General features: G+C 47.2%; 1 protein-coding gene across 2 annotated transcripts in view; it reads left to right on the top strand.

The window, feature by feature from the left end:
- The window catches only part of LOC126215086 (sclerostin domain-containing protein 1-like), a 477,616-nt gene that overhangs the window by 209,727 nt on the left and 251,051 nt on the right, over positions 1-16,838 (top strand). For both annotated transcript variants that reach the window (XR_007542083.1, XM_049941734.1), the window contains exon 2: positions 14,175-14,306. Coding sequence is in view for 1 of the 2 variants with exons in the window: in XM_049941734.1 (XP_049797691.1) it covers positions 14,195-14,306 (112 nt within the window). In the remaining variant the exon portion in view is untranslated. The remainder of the gene's footprint in view (positions 1-14,174; positions 14,307-16,838) is intronic.

The raw sequence follows: 16,838 nt of genomic DNA, 5'->3' as shown, positions 1-16,838 counted from the left end.
TATGCGAAGGCAGCGTGAATTATTCCTGCCACTTAGATTTTTAAGATACGCTATGTGTTCAAAAGTATACTGCCACCCCCAAAAAATTGGTTTTTCATATTAGGTGCATTGTGCTGCCACCTGCTGCCAGGTACTCCATATCAATGACCTCAGTAGTCATTAGACATGTGAGGGAGCAGAATGGGGCGCTTCGCGGAACTCACGGGCTTCGAATGTGGTCAGGTGATTGGGTGTCTCTTGGGTCATACGATTTCCACACTCCTAATCGTCCCTAGGTCCACTGTTCCCGATGTGATAGTGAAGTGGAAACGTGAAGGGACACGTACAGCACAAAAGCGTACAGGCCGACCTCGTCTGTTGACTGACAGCCAAACAGTTGAAGAGGGTCGTAATGTGTAACAGACAGACATCTATCCAGACGATCACACAGGAATTCCAAACTGCATCAGGATCGACTGCAAGTACAATGACAGTTAGGCGGGAGGTGAGAAAACTTGGATTTCACAGTCGAGCGGCTGCTCATAAGCCACAAATCACGCCGGTAAATGCCAAACGATGCCTCGCTTGGTGTAAGCAGCGTAGACATTGAACGAGTGAACAGTGGGAAAACGTTGTGTGGAGTGAAGAATTACAGTACACAATGTGGCGATCTGAATGCAGGGTGTGGGTATGGCGAATTCCCGGTGATCATCATCCGCCAGCGTGTGAGTAAAATTCGGAGGCGGTTGTGTTACGGTGTGGTCGTGTTTTCCATCGAGGGGGCTTGCACACGTTGTTGTTTTGCGTGTCACTACCACATCACTGGCCTACATTGATGTTTTAAGCACTCTGCAGCGGAGTGAAAATCTCATTCTGAAAACATCCTCCAGGCTGTGGCTAAGCCATGTCTCCGCAGTATCCTTTCTTTCAGGAGTGCTAGTCCTACAAGGTTCGTAGGAGAGCTTCTGTAAAGTTTGGAAGGTAGGAGACGAGATACTGGCAGAAGTAAAGCTGTGAGTACCGGACGTGAATCGTACTTCGGTAGCTCAATTGGTAGAGCACTTCCCGCGAAAGGCAAAGGTCCCGAGTTCGAGTCTCGGTCGGGCACACAGTTTTAATCTGCCAGGAAGTTTCAATAGGGACATAAATCGTTCAAACGCACAGCAACCAGGTCTTTACGAAAAGCCGCTTCCTACATTCGCTGAGCTGCGCTAGGATCGTGGGAGAAGGGCGGCCTAGAGGCGTCTGGCTGTGCAACCGGACGTTCCTCGAACCGCGGCCTCTCCCGGATGCGCCAGGGGCACAGATGGTCCGATCCGAGCGCCAGATTGCATTGAATCGGCAGCGAAATGCGCCATCCATCAGCCGGTTGCAGTCCCCTCCACGCCCACCCCTGTCCACAGCGCGCCAGCAGTCTGTTATCCACCAGAGGGAGGAGATTTACGGCTCGGGACAGGTTCTCCCAGCTAGACCTCCGCGCGGGACTCCACTGGTGCGCGAGATGCATGAAGAGTCGCCTGCTCTCTTCCAGAGAATGTGCTGCCCCTCGAGAACAAGAAGCGAGCAGAGATCGCATCGTGGAAATTTTGTTGTTTGTCTTATTGGTACATACTCTGCCCGACAAAATGAAGTGGCAAGCCGGGGTGGCCAAGTGGTTGTAGGCGCTACAGTCTGGAACCGCGTGACTGATACGGTCGCAGGTTCGAATTCCTCCTCGGGCATGGATGTGTGTGATGTCCTTAGGTTAGTTAGGTTTAAATAGTTCTAAGTTCTAGGGGACTGATGACCTCAGCAGTTAAGTCCCATAGTGCTCAGAGCCATTTTCTGAACAAAGTGAAGTTCCCAGGGGATACGGCTGGACGTCAGCATACCTTCGTACACGTACATACACCATTGTTGGGAATGTAAACAATTAGAGTTGTAAGTCCGTATGACAGGCAGAGCGGCCACAAGAGTGTGTTAGGTGTCTGTATGTCCATCTTTTCACACATGGTTGTGAGACCACAGTTGTTTAGTACAGTACGAATCCAAATCAAACGCGTTTCAGCCGTCTAAATTTTCAAATTGCTATTTGATTGGGCTACCAGTTTTGGCGCCATATTATGCCACCTTCAGGCCCCTGACCTGCGTGTAGAAAGATTCCCACCTTTGGTCCAGTCAAAATAGGGGTCAGCTTTCAAAAACTGGTGTCCGTAGATTTCTACTTGAGACACTGATCTCTTCAAACATCACCTGCCACCTGCTGTCTCAAGTAGAAATCTACAGTCTTCGAATGCTTCGAATGTTTTGGCTGGACCAAAGATGGGACTTATCCTACACCCCTGACCGATGTCAGGGGGTCTGAAGATGGCATGAAATATCGCTGAAACTGGTAGACCAATAAAATAACAATTTGGAACTTTAGACAGCAGATAGGTGTTTCATCTGACATTCTCTAGAGTGCATTAGTGTCGCTCGTTACCAGGTCTGGTAAATGATCAGATTGTTCACTAACGGCTGTGAAGGACAACGATGCCACGTACACGTGAGAGACAGCGTTATCAGCATATGACACAGTTTGAAAGGGTCAGCCTGTCGAACTCTGCAATATTTGTGATGTATTTGGAAACGGAAGTACTAGGGAATGACGAGATACGTTTGAAGTTCTCTAACGCTATAGATACAGCAATAAGGAATAGCGCAGTAGGCAGTAAAGTTGAAGAGGAATTGACATCTCTTGAAAGGGCCATCACAGAAGTTGGGAAGGAAATCATAGGTACAAAGAAGGTAGCTGCGAAGAAACCATGGGTAACAGAAGAAATACTTCAGTTGATTGATGAAAGGAGGAAGTACAAACATGTTCCGGGAAAATCAGGAATACAGAAATATAAGTCGCTGAGGAATGAAATAAATAGGAAGTGCAGGGAAGCTAAGACGAAATGGCTGCAGGAAAAATGTGAAGACATCGAAAAAGATATGATTGTCGGAAGGACAGACTCAGCATACAGGAAAGTCAAAACAACCTTTGGTGACATTAAAAGCAACGGTGGTAACATTAAGAGTGCATCGGGAATTCCACTGTTAAATGCAGAGGAGAGAGCAGATAGGTGGAAAGAATACATTGAAAGCCTCTATGAGGGTGAAGATTTGTCTGATGTGATAGAAGAAGAAACAGGAGTCGATTTAGAAGAGATAGGGGATCCAGTATTAGAATCGGAATTTAAAAGAGCTTTGGAGGACTTACGGTCAAATAAGGGAGAAGGGATAGATAACATTCCATCAGAATTTCCAAAATCATCGGGGGAAGTGGCAACAAAACGACTATTCACGTTGGTGTGTAGAATATATGAGTCTGGCGACATACCATCTGACTTTCGGAAAAGCATCATCCACACAATTCCGAAGACGGCAAGAGCTGACAAGTTCGAGAATTATCGCACAATCATCTTAACAGCTCATGCATCGAAGCTGCTTACAAGAATAATATACAGAAGAATGGAAAAGAAAATTGAGAATGCGCTAGGTGACGATCTGTTTGGCTTTAGGAAAAGTAAAGGGACGAGAGAGGCAATTCTGACGTTACGGCTAATAATGGAAGCAAGGCTAAAGAAAAATCAAGACACTTTCATAGGATTTGTCGACCTGGAAAAAGCGTTCGACAATATAAAATGGTACAAGCTGTTCGAGATTCTGAAAAAAGTAGGGGTAAGCTATAGGGAGAGACGGGTCATATACAATATGTACAACAACCAAGAGGGAATAATAAGAGTGGACGATCAGGAACGAAGTGCTCTTATTAAGAAGGGTGTAAGACAAGGCTGTAGCCTTTCGCCCCTACTCTTCAATCTGTACATCGAGGAAGCAATGATGGAAATAAAAGAAAGGTTCAAGAGTGGAATTAAAATACAAGGTGAAAGGATATCAACGCTACGATTCGCTGATGACATTGCTATCCTGAGTGAAAGTGAAGAAGAATTAAACGATCTGCAGAACGGAATGAACAGTCTAATGTGTACACAGTATGGTTTGAGAGTAAATCGGAGAAAGACGAAGGTAATGAGAAGTAGTAGAAATGAGAACAGCGAGAAACTTAACATCAGGATTGATGGTCACGAAGTCAATGAAGTTAAGGAATTCTGCTACCTAGGCAGTAAAATAACCAATGACGGACGGAGCAAGGAGGACATCAAAAGCAGACTCGCTATGGCAAAAAAGGCATTTCTGGCCAAGAGAAGTCTACTAATATCAAATACCGGCCTTAATTTGAGGAAGAAATTTCTGAGGATGTACGTCTGGAGTACAGCATTGTATGGTAGTGAAACATGAACTGTGGGGAAACCGGAACAGAAGAGAATCGAAGCATTTGATATGTGGTGCTATAGACGAATGTTGAAAATTAGGTGGACTGATAAGGTAAGGAATGAGGAGATTCTACGCAGAATCGGAGAGGAAAGGAATATATGGAAAACACTGATAAGGAGAAGGGACAGGATGATAGGACATCTGCTAAGACATGAGGGAATTACTTCCATGGTACTAGAGGGAGCTGTAGAGGGCAAAAACTGTAGAGGAAGACAGAGATTGGAATACGTCAAGCAAATAATTGAGGACGTAGGTTGCAAGTGCTTCTCTGAGATGAAGAGGTTAGCACAGGAAAGGAATTCGTGGCGGGCCGCATCAAACCAGTCAGTAGACTGATGACCAAAAAAAGAAAAAAAAATTGGATCTAACAGTGGGCTGATGATGGATTGCATGGGAATGTGATGGGAGGCACACTCCTCTTCAAGGTTCCAGTTGACAACGTGGGACTACCACAATGGACGATCGCTGTGTTGAACACAGAGGCACATCTGTGCTTGCCGTCCGACAACAGTTCGTCTCGTACCATTGGTCGCAGAGTAACTGCAGCCAGACAACGGAATAACCGTCCAGTGTGTAGGCTGCTGTTAACACCCCATCGCAAACGGCTGCGTGTGGAGTGGCGCTGTCGTTGGGAAGCATTGTCTGCTGATGAAGGAGTCGCATTGTGTCTAGAGGTGTATCAGGATTCGCCACTACCCTGCATGATCACCGTCAACGAGTATGACGGCGACCTAGAGAGGGGCTGCATTCCTCCAATGTTTAGGAGAGGCACAGTGGTGTTATTTTTGACGTCATGGTGTGAGGAGGCCTTGGGTACGATTTCAGGTGACGACCAGTGATGGTAGAGGGAACTCGGGTGGCGCAACAGTACATCACGTACGTCCTACGTCCTCATGTGATACCCCTCTCACGACAGTACTGTGGCGCCATTTTTCGACTTGACACAAGCACCTGTCGACACAGGCACCTGTCGCTATGAACTGTCTCCGTGATGTTCAGGTACTCCCATGGCCAGCAGGATCACGTCTCACCAATGTAGCAGTAGCCCCAGATCTGCCCCCAATGGAATATGTGCGGGTCCAACTCGAACATCAGATCTGTTCTTGTGCCAGTATCTGGATATAAACGACCAATTAGAACAGTGATGCTCGGCTCAGGACGGGATACAATGGCTTTATGACAACCTTATCAGCCGGTTCTTAAGTACCGGACCCCAGTTCGTTGTCTTCGATGGTGTGTTCATCGGAGGTGAGGGTATCATCTGGAGTGCCCCAGGGAATTGTGGTAGGTCCGCTGTTGTTTTCTATCTACATAAATGATCTTTTGGATAGGGTGCATAGCAATGTGCGGCTGTTTGCTAGTGATGCTGTGGTGTACGGGAAGGTGTCGCCGTTGAGTGACTGTAGGAGGATACAAGATAACTTGGACAGGATTTGTGATTGGTGTAAGGAATGGCAGCTAACTCTAAATATAGATAAATGTAAATTAATGCAGATTAATAGGAAAAAGAATCCCGTAATGTTTGAATTCTCCATTAGTGGTGTAGCGCTTGAGACAGTCACGTCGATTAAATATTTGGGCGTAACATTGCAGAGCGATATGAAGTGGGACAAGCATGTAATGGCAGTTGTGGGGAAGGCGGATAGTCGTTTTCGGTTCATTAGTAGAATTTTGGGAATATGTGGTTCATGTGTAAAGGAGACCGCTTATAAAACACTAATACGACCTATTCTTGAGTACTGCTCGAGCGTTTGGGATCCCTATGAGGTCGGATTGAGGGAGGACATAGAAGCAATTCAGAGGCGGGTTGCTAGATTTGTTACTGGTAGGTTTGATAATCACGCGAGTATTACGGAAATGCTTCAGGAACTCGGGTGGGAGTCTCTGGAGGAAACGAGGCGTTCTTTTCGTGAATCGCTACTGAGGTAATTTAGAGAACCAGCATTTGAGGTTGACTGCTGTACAATTTTACTGCCGCCAACTTATATTTCGCGGAAAGACCACAAAGATAAGACAGATTAGGGTTCGTACAGAGGCATATAGGCAGTCATTTTTCCCTCGTTCTGTTTGGGAGTGGAACAGAGAGAGAAGATGCTAGTTGTGGTACGAGGTACCCTCCGCCACGGACCGTATGGTGGATTGCGGAGTATGTGTGTATATGTGTGTGTGAAATCTTATGGGACTTAACTGCTAAGGTCATCAGTCCCTAAGCTTACACACTACTTAATCTAAATTATCCTAAGGACAAACACACACACCCATGCTTGAGGGAAGATTCGAACCTCCGCCGGGACCAGCCGCACAGCCCATGACTTGAAGGGCCTAGACCGCTCGGCTAATCCCGCGCGGCTATGTATATGTAGATGTAGATCCATCCAGCAGGTCAGAGGGGGAGCAAAGTCGTACTTATGAATGGGCTCCTACCACAAAATTGTTCACAAACTTGACGCGATTGTGTAATTGCTGAAATAACGTCATCATCCCTGAGAGGGAGGTGACAGAGGAGGTTCTTGCCCCCCTTTTAGAAACGCGCTACAAACTTCTTATTCTTTACAGAATTCTCGCTGACCTCCAGCAGTCATTTTCTGCGACTCCACTAAACTGGAGATTTAACACTGCCGACGGGGACGTGAAATATTCCAGCTTCAGCTCTTATTATACGGGGTGTCCACAATTAATGTTCCAGTTTCTAGAGAGAATGACGTCAGATTTGAACAACATATTACTACGCAGGGACAACGTCATTGAACAGAAAAATAACGAAAATTTCACTAATAGATGGCGATGTAAACGTCTTAATGTAAATGTGGTTGGTTACAAATAACAATCGCAATACGATGGCTATGGTTGCACGTTACATCATCTGTACTGTTCAGTGTGCATGACTGCACGAGTTCGACAGTCGAGAGTTGAGTCACATGTACGACCAGCTCCTACCCACTGGTTCTACACACCTATCACCATCGTTGCAGCGTGCCCTGGATGACTGTATGAGGCACAATGTTGTGGTACGACAAACCCGTTTCCCAGATGAAAGTTGCGAGCTCTATCTTCTTATCTCGTGTTTTCTACTGAAAATCTCGTGCTTGTACTCTTGTTATCTTTACTATTACAGAGATCACCAAAACTTTATTTCTTTTTTTATTGGTCCTGTGCGCAACAAATAACTTACTTGATCTTTCTGCTGCCACTGCTTGATCTGCTGCATTCCATTATTTAACAAAAACCTATTATTATTTAACAAAAACCTATTATTCAAGCTGAGTGCAATGCATGTTCTGTATGGCGGCTCCTGCTGTTGCTGCGGCTGCTGCTGCTTACTACAACTACATATAATTCAAGAGAAAGGGTTTGGTCAAATTTAAACTCGATAAATGATAATCCAAACAAAAAACTATATTCTGAAAGCGATTCTTTCTCATTCAATTAACAAAACGCTGGAAGCTCTTTGAACAATCGCTTCGTTTGTAAATCTGCCTCCAGTGGCATTAAAGCAATATTACAAATTAATCAAACTCTTGAGACAGACTGAAATACTTCTCAATTGAATACATAGTGAAACAATTCCCTGACAATTACAAAAGAAATCAATGACAAAAATCAATACTTAATCTATTCGCCTAACAATGGTTTCCCTTAAGAATTCAACTCCTATCATCATCAAAATTACCGTCTGCTGCTACGCACATACACAAACCCTTTTCTTTAAATTAATAAGCGCGCTGCAAATTATAAAAAATATCAACTAAATACCAAATCCTGTGTGGCTGCTGGCGGACACGGCAGTACGGCAGCTCGGCGACGACCCCTCGCCCAACACACGTGCGCACCACAGCAGGCGGGCAGGCGGGCTCCTACACAGGCTTCAAAACTGCCACTAGTTAATCCGTGCACTGCGAGGCGCGACAACAATATCTTAGATTCCAGAGCTTGCGTATGCGCGCTGTAGCCAACCTTTAAATCCTAAAGAGAGTACTGCCAACTCTCACAGAGACCAGTCATTCTGCTCTATTCTAAATCACTCACATGCTAATCTAGCACCCTTCGACATCAACGAGGCATACCTACACTTGCTTGCGCTTTTCCACTTCGTCTGCCGGCTCTGACCCGCCTGGACACACAAAAGAGGGCGTCGCTGGACCTAGGTGCACGCCACCTCACTGCAGTCTTAAATCGCTCATTTCGGAATGATTCAGACGAATCCTTGACGAACAGTAGTACATGGTTCACAAAGTTGCAGTTTAGGCATTTACTGTCATACAGCTGTCAGGAGGTGTTAAGCAAAGGTAAATGATTCAGATGACAGCTGAATTACATAAATTTCTCCTGCGACTTCAGTGCACTTTCGAATTCTTTTGATAACAACGTGTATATCTCTTCGGAGGTCGTCTTGGCGTTTTCTATGAGGGTAGCACTGTTTATAATCCAAATGATCAATTCGTCTCTTGCTTTTACTCTTTCTTTGTAAACTTGGTCTTTCAACTATCCCCCAGAGGCAAAAATCTGAAGGGGCAAGGTCCGGGGATGTTGGTGGCCAAGAAATCTGACCATTTCTGACAGTCCATCTTCCAGGGAATGTTAGATTTAGTTGATGAGTCACTCGGCAATTAGAATGTGCAGAAGCTCCATCGGGCTATAAGAACATACCTATGCTTCAAGCCAAAGGAACCTCTCACGATAAAGCTGGAAATTCGTTTTCAAGCAAATGTAGGCAGAAAAGGCACTGTAAGACGAAGCAGGCTCTATCAACGAATGTCTGTCAGATCGCACGACACATTTTCATAGAAGCGTTCTTGAAAATGTCTCTCCACGAAGGCAGGCGGGTTTTCATTGGACCGCCAATGTGAGTTACGACAGTTATTGATACCCATTTTGATCAGACGAAAATAAAATCGTCCAGTCTTAACTGTGGATTCTCAGATCACTCTGTTAGCTGGCTCATTGGAGCTACAACATACGAAATATTATTTGTTTATTACAGCAATGGATAAAAAGATTTCTTGATACATTACTTTGACCCTGGAGTGTTTGATAATTCACAACTGTCATCAACTATTGAAGCATCACTCGATGCACTGATTAACAAACTCTTGAAGTACGCCAACTGCCTTGCCGCAGTGGTAACACCGGCTCCCGTCAGATCACCGAAGTTACGCCAGAATCTCCACCTCGTCCTCAGACACAGAGCTGGAAGGTTGCGGTGGGGTGGCTGCCACCGCGAATTCCTTGGGCTTAGAGCTCTTCTTCTTGGATTTCTCACGCTGCTCCTTGGGTTTAACTGGCTGGGAGGGCTTCACCGATTAAGTCTCCGGGACTGAGGAGGATCGTGAAGCCCAAGTACTGCCAGGATTGGCCTCGACTTGAATGGGTGCCGAGCACTGTTGGCAAGCAGGGTGCACTAAGCCCCTGTGAGTCCAACTGAGGAGCTACTTGAGTGAGAAGTAGCGGCTCTGGTCACGAAAACTGACAACGGCTTGGAGAGCAGTGTGCTGACTACGTGCCCATATCTGCATCCAGTGACGCCTGTCAGCTGAGGACGACACAGCGGTCGTTCGGTACTGTTGGACCTTCTGAGGCCTCTTCGGGCAGAGTGTCTTCTCTTCATCTACATCTACATTTATACTCCGCAAGCCACCCAACGGTGTGTGGCGGAGGGAATTTTACGTGCCACTGTCATTACCTCCCTTTCCTGTTCCAGTCGCTTATGGTTCGCGGGAAGAACGACTGCCGGAAAGCCTCCGTGCCCGCTCGAATGCCTCTAATTTTACATTCGTGATCTCCTCGGGAGGTATAAGTAGGGGGAAGCAATATATTCGATACCTCATCCAGAAACGCACCCTCTCGCAACCTGGACAGCAAGCTACACCGCGATGCAGAGTCTGCCACTTGAGTTTGCTAAACATCTCCGTAACGCTATCACGCTTACCAAATAATCCTGTGACGAAATGCGCCGCTCTTCTTTGGATCTTCTCTGTCTCCTCTATCAAACCGACCTGGTACGGATACCACACTGATGAGCAATACTCAAGTATAGGTCGAACGAGTGTTTTGTAAGCCACCTCCTTTGTTGATGGACTACATTTTCTAAGGACTCTCCCAATGAATCTCAATCTGGCACCCGCCTTACCAATAATTAATTTTATATGATCATTCCACTTCGAATCGTTCCGTACGCACACTCCCAGATATTTTACAGAAGCAACTGCTACCAGTGTTTGTTCGGCTATCGTATAATCATACAATAAAGGATCCTTCTTTCTATGCATTCGCATTTCATTACATTTGTCTATGTTAAGGGTCAGTTGCCACTCCCTGCACCAAGTGCCTATCCGCTGCAGATCTTCGTGCATTTCGCTGCAATTTTCTAATGCTGCAACTTCTCTGTATACTACAGCATCATCCGCGAAAAGGCGCATGGAACTTCCGACACCATCTACTAGGTCATTTATATATATTGTGAAAAGCAATGGTCCCATAACACTCCCCTGTGGCACGCCAGAGGTTACCTTAACGTCTGTAGACGCCTCTCCATTGAGAACAACATGCTGTGTTCTGTTTGCTAAAAACTCTTCAATCCAGCCACACAGCCGTGTACCGCAAGTCTCTAGAGGAAGTGAAGGTTCCAAATGATTGGTAGTTCCAGTTTTCAAGAAGGGTCGTCGAGCAGATGCGCAAAACTATAGGCCTACATCTCTGACATGGATCTGTTGTAGAATTTTAGAACATTTTTTTTGCTCACGTATCATGTCATTTCTGGAAACCCAGAATCCACTCTGTAGGAATCAACATGGATTCCGGAAACAGCGATCGTGCGGGACCCAACTCGCTTTATTTGTTCATGAGACCCAGAAAATATTAGATACAGGCTCCCAGGTATATTCCATTTCCTTGACTTCCGGAAGGCGTTCGATACAATTCCGCACTGTCGCCTGATAAACAAAGTAAGAGCCTACGGAGTGTTCAACACTTACACCCGACGACGTTGACTGCTTCAGCTGAGGTCAAAAGTCCTTCCATGCTCAGCTCTATATTGAGACCTGTGAGAGGGCGCTACTGTGCCTAGAGAGAGGGTGAGCCTTCCTCTGCGTCTCCCATCTCTTGTTGCGTACTGCAGTGAGACATTGCTATTATCTGTGGTATCGATGTGCGTTGCTGACTCTGGCATTGCGCTATGATCTCTGGACGATACCACAGCACCATGACGAGTAACAGTAGCTTCATCAGTAAACTGGATGAATCGAATTATTCAGTGATTTGCAATTAGCCAATGACAAAAATCCAACCGTTTACTTTCATCTCCTTCTCGAAGATGTCGAATACGCTATAAATGATAAGGATAAACGCTGTGCATACATAATTTGGTCCATATTATTGTACGTGAAACACCGACGTGTGTAGAAATTCTCCATGTGCTTTATGAAGGACTGCGTTCTACCAACTGAGTCATGTCTAGAATGAGATTTTCACTCTGCAGCGGAGTGTGCGCTGATATGAAACTTCCTAGCAGATTAAAACTGTGTGCCGCACCGAGACTCGAACTCGGGACCTTTGCCTTTTGCGGGCAAGCTTTGCCTTTCGCGGGCAAGTGCTCTACCAACTGAGCTACCGTAGTACGACTCACGCCCGATACTCACAGCTTTACTTCTGCCAGTACCTCATCTCCTACCTTCCAAACCTTACAGAAGCTCTCCTGCGAACCTTGCAGAACTAGCACTGCTGAAAGAAAGGATATTGCGGAGACATGGCTTAGCCTTAGCCTGGGGAATGTTTCCAGAATGAGATTTTCACTCTGCAGCGGAGTGTGCGCTGATATGAAACTTGTCTATGAGTCATGCAGATGCACAGATGAGATGTGACTGCTGGCCATTGTACCTGTCTCACATGGATTAGTGAAAACACTCTTGAATCTTGTACTCTCAAGTTACTAAATGCTCTACCATACTCTCTACAAGCAGCCGCAGCGTCTCCATTATGAAACGCGTACACCGATACCGTATCAGCATAATCCGCTTCTGTAAACATGTGCAGCATGCTCAAACGGTACAGGAGAATTTAATTATAAACCACATGATGCAGTAAACAGAACCTGGATTCGTCCGAAAAAATGACGTTTTGCCATTCGTGCACGTAGGTTCGTCGTCGAGTACACCATCGCAGGCGCTCCTGTCTGTAATGCAGCGTCAAGGGTAACCGCAGCCATGTCGCAGAGCTGATAGTCCATGCTGCTGCAAACGTCGTCGAACTGTTCGTGCAGATGGTTGTTGTATTGCAAACGTCCCCATCTGTTGAATCCGGGATCGAGACGTGGCTGCACGATCGTTACAGCCATGCGGATAAGATCCCTGCCATCTCGACTGAACCCACCGATTCCATTTTCTGTTAACAGTCATTGGAGCAATGTCGCGATACGATAAACCGCAAACGCGATAGGCGACAATCCGACCTTTATCAAAGTCGGAACCATCCTCCTTACACGAGGCATCACAACAACGTTTCACCAGCCAACGCCGTTCAACTGCTGTTTGTGTATGAGAGATCGGTTGGAAACTTTCCTCATGTCAGCACGTTGTAGGTGTCGCCACCGGCGTCAACCTTGTGTGAATGCTCTGGAAAGCTAATCATTTGCCTATCACAGCATCTTCTTCCTGTCGGTTAAATTTCGCGTCTGTAGCACGTCATCTTCGTGCTGTAGCAATTGTAATGGCCAGTAGTGTATTTAATATTCCTATTTGGTACTCATTGGTAAAAAAAATATGTTGCTATTTTTAATGTACTCAAGGACCAACAAAATCTTTAAGTTTGGGAATGCCTCTCTGTTGATCGCGTCCTGGTTCCTCGCCGAAATTCGATGAAGTCTTCTCGGATTATCAGTCGAGGCGGCAACGTTTCGACAAGTTTCCTACTCGCCAAGTTTTCTATAGGCCAAGTGTTGCATTCATGTCCAACTTGGACCGCAAGCTCTTATGCCTCGTCTGCAACCGTTGGACCAATCGCGGAAGGATGTCGCGGACAGTGGTGGGGGCGGACTCCCGGCGTGTTGGAGGATCCTGGCATCGGTGCTGCCCGTCTATTCCATCCGCTGACTTCGCCGCATTCACATCAGAGCGCTCTTGACGTGTTCTTGCTAGCGCTGCATGGACCCCGAATTGGAAAACGATATATGGTTGTCATGATAGCCGTGCACATGTGTATCCACAGGCCTCTCTGGTGAACGAGTCCTAATTGACATCATCGTTGACACGTATCTCCACTGCCTCTCTCATGATCGAGTACTGGTTGAAAAGATCATCATGAACACGTATTTCCACCGCCTTTTAGAAGAGCGAATCTCAGAACCAGTTTTTCTGAATCAACACCTCTGTCTGTTCAAAATCATACATTATCTTCGTTAAGGCTGAACTTTGCTATTGCAGGCACCCCTTCCGGAGGCGTACGATTGGGCCAGTCGCTGCAGACGAGGCAGGAGAGCCTACAGTGCATCGTCTATAAAGGTACTGACTGGACATGAAACTGATACTTCGCCTGAAGATCAGGAGTAGGAAACTCGTCAACGTTGCCGTAAAAACGCGCCATGACTCGGCTGATAACCCGAGTAGACTCCCTCATCGAAATCCTTAAATGAAAAATAATTCACTTAAATATTTTTTCCATCTTAAACTATGTCCGCTCTCCAAAGTCGTAAAGTAAGAACCTATATTTACATGTATGTTGTCAGCTGCCCGACCTTCTCCTACCTTCAGTGTTCCCTCTTTTGCTTCACTGGTCCGATCTGGACGCAGCGCCAGTACATTTTTGTGAATGGAGTTGCAAAACAGTGCTGCCTGCCGCCACAGGTGACATATCACGTCTTTCAGATCCCGCAAAAAGGGGCAGCATGCTTCATCTGGCGACCCTCCTGGTCGCTGCTACCGCTCTGTCGCTGACGACGCAGCCGTCGACGGCACTCGGCAACGAGACGGCGTCCTTGTCTGCAGCGGCGGGTAGAGGTAGGGAACAAGGCACCTACATTCTACATTGTGGCAACGATCCACCTGAACCCACTGATACAGCTCCAGTATCGGAAGACCACTGACCAAGCGAAAAAGGTGGGAACCAAGTCGTGGCTGGACTCTGGCCTACGCTAGGAAAGCTTATTTCCAGTGAATCCTGGACGAACCAGTCTTACATTTTTACTGCATGTTAGTGTTGCCACAGCTTTCCACACTTCGAGGTATATGCTGGCGCCAGTCACGGACCGTATGTTCGACGCCAGAACATTGGTGACATACCACTCGCAGATTCCGGCTTACTCCAGGTAGCTAGGAGCGACGACAGTTCAGATTAGGTGGTGCTGCTGTCTGCCACTTTTGTTTTCGTGCAAAGCTTTTGATACATACACTTACAAAAAAAAAATGAAAATTATTATACACTCCTGGAAATTGAAATAAGAACACCGTGAATGCATTGTCCCAGGAAGGGGAAACTTTATTGACACATTCCTGGGGTCAGATACATCACATGATCACACTGACAGAACCACAGGCACATAGACACAGGCAACAGAGCATGCACAATGTCGGCACTAGTACAGTGTATATCCACCTTTCGCAGCAATGCAGGCTGCTATTCTCCCATGGAGACGATCGTACAGATGCTGGATGTAGTCCTGTGGAACGGCTTGCCATGCCATTTCCACCTGGCGCCTCAGTTGGACCAGCGTTCGTGCCGGACGTGCAGACCGCGTGAGACGACGCTTCATCCAGTCCCAAACATGCTCAATGGGGGACAGATCCGGAGATCTTGCTGGCCAGGGTAGTTGACTTACACCTTCTAGAGCACGTTGGGTGGCACGGGATACATGCGGACGTGCATTGTCCTGTTGGAACAGCAAGTTCCCTTGCCGGTCTAGGAATGGTAGAACGATGGGTTCGATGACGGTTTGGATGTACCGTGCACTATTCAGTGTCCCCTCGACGATCACCAGTGGTGTACGGCCAGTGTAGGAGATCGCTCCCCACACCATGATGCCGTGTGTTGACCCTGTGTGCCTCGGTCGTATGCAGTCCTGATTGTGGCGCTCACCTGCACGGCGCCAAACACGCATACGACCATCATTGGCACCAAGGCAGAAGCGACTCTCATCGCTGAAGACGACACGTCTCCATTCGTCCCTCCATTCACGCCTGTCGCGACACCACTGGAGGCGGGCTGCACGATGTTGGGGCGTGAGCGGAAGACTGCCTAACGGTGTGCGGGACCGTAGCCCAGCTTCATGGAGACGGTTGCGAATGGTCCTCGCCGATACCCCAGGAGCAACAGTGTCCCTAATTTGCTGGGAAGTGGCGGTGCGGTCCCCTACGGCACTGCGTAGGATCCTACGGTCTTGGCGTGCATCCGTGCGTCGCTGCGGTCCGGTCCCAGGTCGACGGGCACGTGCACCTTCCGCCGACCACTGGCGACAACATCGATGTACTGTGGAGACCTCACGCCCCACGTGTTGAGCAATTCGGCGGTACGTCCACCCGGCCTCCCGCATGCCCACTATACGCCCTCGCTCAAAGTCCGTCAACTGCACATACGGTTCACGTCCACGCTGTCGCGGCATGCTACCAGTGTTAAAGACTGCGATGGAGCTCCGTATGCCACGGCAAACTGGCTGACACTGACGGCGGCGGTGCACAAATGCTGCGCAGCTAGCGCCATTCGACGGCCAACACCGCGGTTCCTGGTGTGTCCGCTGTGCCGTGCGTGTGATCATTGCTTGTACAGCCCTCTCGCAGTGTCCGGAGCAAGTATGGTGGGTCTGACACACCGGTGTCAATGTGTTCTTTTTTCCATTTCCAGGAGTGTATCTGTCTGACCTTTAAAGGGATTAGAATTAAAGGGAAGAAAAATGTTGACAATCTGCTGCTGTCCATTTAGTCTATGGAAATAAAACTTCCATACTCATTATACGATGGGTGAACAGTGAGTAATACAACGCATTTTTTTCAGAAGGCAGGTAGAGTTCATTCGGGATCGCATTCAACATATTATTCCCCACTCTTTTGGCTATGAAATAGTACGTTTCAACATGCTCTCCGTTCAATGCTACAGCGTTTCGCCACCATTCTGGGAGGGCATGCTACCACTTCATTGGTCTACGTCGGAGCCAACGACTTGCTGCATCAATAAACTCGACATTATCCACACAGTGCTTCCCACGGAACAGTCCGTTATTCTTTATGGTCTTCTGTTAGGCAGCGAGGAACCAAGAGGACACACCCTTGAGCACCCCAACTGGTAGATGAGCGTCTCAGCAATATAAACAGAGAAGTCCATTTGTGCAATTCGGTGTTCGATTGTGATCTGTCAGTCACCTCGAATGAGAGTGTTGACACATTCCAACGTTGCAGGAGTCACAGCTGTGCGAGCCCGGCCGGCAAGCGGGAGATAAGACAGGTATGCGCGACCCTGTTGCGACAATGAATGACGCCTCGCCCGACGACTCACCGTGCTTTTGTTCGCCGTTTCTGTACACATTCTGCAAGCACCTATGA

This window comes from Schistocerca nitens, chromosome 12 (genome assembly GCF_023898315.1).
Source record: "Schistocerca nitens isolate TAMUIC-IGC-003100 chromosome 12, iqSchNite1.1, whole genome shotgun sequence".
In the NCBI taxonomy this organism is placed as follows: domain Eukaryota; kingdom Metazoa; phylum Arthropoda; class Insecta; order Orthoptera; family Acrididae; genus Schistocerca; species Schistocerca nitens.
This window is presented reverse-complemented; position numbering and strand designations above follow the sequence as displayed.